We start from the raw sequence: 4174 nt of genomic DNA, 5'->3' as shown, positions 1-4174 counted from the left end.
ATTAGTTTTGCAGAATCAAAAACAGCGGGATGATGATCTCATCCACTTAAAAAGTTAAGAAATGTAGCAAAATGAGCCAAGCACAAATTAATGTCGCAGTCTCCAGTTAGGACTTTAGCTTGCATAATGAGTTAATGATAATTACTAACCTTGATCACGTTTACTGAATAATTCGACATAATCTTAATATATAAAATTAATAAAATAGGAATAAATCTCTATAAGTAGCCACCATTTCACTCGACTCTCTAACTCTCCAAGGCCAAAGAAAAAATCAAATATACCTTCCAAATGGCGTCCGTGGTAAGCAGCAACGAACGCTCTGGCTCCTCCTCTGACCACTGCGACCCCTTCCTTGCCGCCACCAAGCACCAGACCCTTTCCAAGCCCCTGCCACGGCACCCAGAGGACCCCGCGGCGGCACTGGCCAATGCCCGCCACGAGTTCGGTGAGCACGGCGGCGTGAACATGTCGATCGAGGCCTCTGCCACCTTCACCGTGATGGAGCCTGAGACGATGCGTCGCATGTTCACCGGCGAGCTCGGCCCCGACCGCGACTTCTTCTTCTACAGCCGCCACTTCAACCCCACCGTGCTCAACCTGGGCCGCCTCATGGCCGCCATGGAGGGCACGGAGGCCGCCTACTGCACAGCCTCCGGCATGTCGGCCGTCTCCTCCGTGATCCTCCAGCTGTGCAGCGCCGGAGGGCACGTGGTGGCGTCGCGCACACTGTACGGCGGGACCCACACACTGCTTGCGCACTTCCTGCCGCGCACCTGCAACATAACGACGTCGTTTGTGGACATCCGTGACCATGAGGCGGTGCGGAGTGCCATGGTCCAGGGCAAGACTAATGTGCTCTACTTCGAGACCATGTCTAATCCTACGCTCACTGTCGCTAACGTGCCGGAGCTCTGCAGGATGGCGCATGATAAGGGGATCACCGTCGTCGTCGACAACACCTTCTCGCCCATGTTGGTCTCTCCGGCCAGGCTTGGCGCGGACATCGTTGTGCACAGTATGTCCAAGTTCATTAGCGGTGCAGCCGATTTAATCGCGGGTACATTTCCCCCTTTAATCTGCCTATTTCATACCAGTATTAGTGAAAATGATGGTTACTTCATTAAATAGAAATTTATCAAAAAAAAAATAGAAGCTGTCCTTGACACTCAAATGATAAAAATACTAAGACTATTGGTTCTGTTGAAGTTAGTATCCATGGCTAACCAAGCTTACTTAGAATCGAACTTAATGATCCAGACCCAAGAAAAAGCATGATTCCTTATTTTTGTAATCCATCACTCCTGATCCTTATATTTATTTGGCCTCATATGTGCTTTCTTGATAAGTTAAGTAGCGATGTGTCGGCTAGTTATTTGACTGTAAAAAAGCATTTGTCTACAATTGATGGTATCGAAACCGAATCATGGCCGGGGACCATATGGCGTGATGTCCTTATTGGTTTATTTGAATACAAGTGACTTAAAAGAAAAAAAAAAGCAGTGCATAACTTTAATTTGTCCATAAATTCTGTGTTTTTGGTTGATTTCATCATAATACAACCAATCCAGTTATTTAGTCTAATTCATACTAGTATGAACCTAATAATAAAATAAAACACAGGCGCAGTGTGTGGACCAGCAAGCTTTGTGAACTCATTGTTGGACACTCGCGACGGGAGCTTGATGCTGCTGGGGCCGACGATGAACCCGAATGTGGCATTCGAGTTGGCGGGCCGGCTGCCTCACCTAGGGCTGAGGATGAAGGAGCACTGCAACCGGGCACTGGTGTACGCCACGAGGATGAAGAAGCTCGGGCTCAGGGTCATCTATCCAGGCTTGGAGGACCACCCGGACCATGCCACGCTCAAGTCAATGGCGATCAAGGAGTACGGGTACGGAGGGCTGGTATGCGTGGACATGGAGACGGAGGAGAGGGCGAACCGGCTACTGAAACTGCTCCAAAACTGCAGCCAATTCGGGCTTGTGGCGGTGAGCTTGGGATACTACGAGACCCTCATGTCGTGCTCGGGGAGCAGCACGAGCAGCGAGCTGAGCAAGGAGGAGAAGGAACAGTGCGGGATCTCGCCCGGGCTGATTAGGATGTCCATCGGTTTCAACGGTACGTTGGAGCAGAAGTGGACCCAATTCGAGAAGGCGCTGTCGAAAATGCAGGATCATCCCACTAAGGTGTAACTGCCTGCCTGCACGGGGTGGAAGACTGGAACTACTACTACTTTTCTCCTATATTAGAAGTATATGATTGTCTTTGTGCCTTATTTTCCCCGATGCTTGTAACAAAAATAATTAAAATGGAAAATAAAAAGGAGAACTAATAATGATGTTGTTTTCTGAAAAGTAATTTCGTTGTCATATACTACTCCACTATTACATTAGCTTTAGGGACCATTGTGAGAAAAATTAAGAAAATATAAAAAGTTTATATTCTAGAAATTCTAAAGTTATAAAGTTAAATAAAAAAATGAATGTAAACTAAATGATATACTAGTAATTACAAATTTACAATGTTTTAAAAACCGACCAATGAGTGAACGGCAAAGGTTTCAATTGGTCGGACCGGTTTAGCTAGTGTTCGAACCATTTTACTAATATAAATATATAAAATTAAATATATAATTTATAAAATATATTAAATTTTGCAATGATAATACAAATACGTAAAAAAAAAAACCATTAAATTTTAACTATAATTAGTTATATATGTAAAATTATAAAATATAAAAAATGACTATGGTGAATAATAAAATATAATTATTTTTTTAGTAAATATATAATTAGTGTAGATAAAAGTTAATATTGTTATATAAAAATAGATAAAGATCACGTCAGTTATCGTATATATATAATTAAAACATGAATTGTTAGTTGATTTTGGTATAAAAAAAATACTTTATTAATATAATGAATTAGTCTATAATTCAATACTACTGTTGTATACCTAAAAGAAAATATAAAATTACACATGAATTAAAAGTTTGGGTAGATAAAAAAACATGTTTAATGTATAAGGAGGGCTTTAAATTAATGTGTAAAAAACTATTAAAAAAGAGAAGATACATTGATTAGGTGTGATCTGATGGTTGATTTGGAAGCCACTTGAAATTTTAAAATTAATAAAGTAATCAAAAAGGGTAAAAATAGTAAAACACAATTATACATGACTTATATCTGTACATCATGTTCAATTAGTACATGATGTTAATGTATGAAAATGATATTTTAATGTACAAGTCTCACACATTAATGTACGTATCTGAGTGAATAATGTATACATTATCATGGGTATATCATACATTACTTTCTGATGGATGGAAGCTATACTACATAGCATCCACAAATTCACAAATTCATGAGTCGGAAAGTATTGTAGCATCGTATTAATTCCTTTAGGACCGAAAGTTAATATCATTCACCAAGGGTTTAGTAGCCCATGGGGCTAAGGTATAGTACCATCATATAATATAACATTCACTAACCAGAGGAAGTTAATCCAGTCCCCTATGGTTAACTTATCCATAGGGCTATGGTAGTGTATCCACAAGATTATCCTAATGAACGTTGTGTTACTGAATCGGTACTACACCCTAGCCTCATGGATTGCTAAACCCTTGGGGAATGAATATAACTTTCGTCACTCATTCAATAAATTATAATCTACATTATGTAGAAGGGGCATATGCATTAAAACACATTAATATTACATTAATAACATATTAATATATACATTAAATTAATGTACTAATTCATACTCCCTCTGTCTCACGTTACTTGAGGCGTTTCTTTCCGGCAATGTTTAGTGAATGAATTAAATAAAGTGGAAGAGAGAATAAAGTAAGGGAGATGAGAGAGGGTAAAGTAAAAGTAAGAATAAAGTAAGGGTGATTAGATATTTTGTTTTTAGCCAAAAAGAGAAATGACTCAAGTAACTTGGGACAATCTAAAATGGAACATGGTAACTTGGGACGGAGAGAGTATAAATGATGTAACAGTAATATACCTAAATTTCCCTTTAATGTATGAAAATTGTATAATAATGTACGACAATGCTTTTAATAAAAGCCATTAGATTAATAGATCCAAGGGATTATATTAGTCATATGTTTTATATTACGTCCCCATGTCTCTCGTGTGGGGACATGGAGGCGAAAAAAGGA

At 39.5% G+C, this 4174-nt stretch overlaps 1 protein-coding gene across 1 annotated transcript; it reads left to right on the top strand.

Moving 5' to 3' along the window:
- Positions 1–242: 242 nt before the first annotated feature.
- On the top strand, positions 243–2361 carry LOC125210797 (methionine gamma-lyase-like). The gene is made up of 2 exons (XM_048110392.1): positions 243–1060; positions 1624–2361. The coding sequence occupies exons 1-2, from the start codon at positions 292–294 to the stop codon at positions 2193–2195; spliced, it is 1341 nt and encodes a 446-aa protein (XP_047966349.1). The 5' UTR covers positions 243–291; the 3' UTR covers positions 2196–2361.
- The last annotated feature ends 1813 nt before the right edge of the window (positions 2362–4174 follow it).

The sequence above is a fragment of the Salvia hispanica genome, chromosome 3 (assembly GCF_023119035.1).
Source record: "Salvia hispanica cultivar TCC Black 2014 chromosome 3, UniMelb_Shisp_WGS_1.0, whole genome shotgun sequence".
NCBI lineage: Eukaryota > Viridiplantae > Streptophyta > Magnoliopsida > Lamiales > Lamiaceae > Salvia > Salvia hispanica.
Note: the sequence above shows the minus strand (reverse complement) of the source record. Positions and strands in the feature narration are given on the sequence as shown.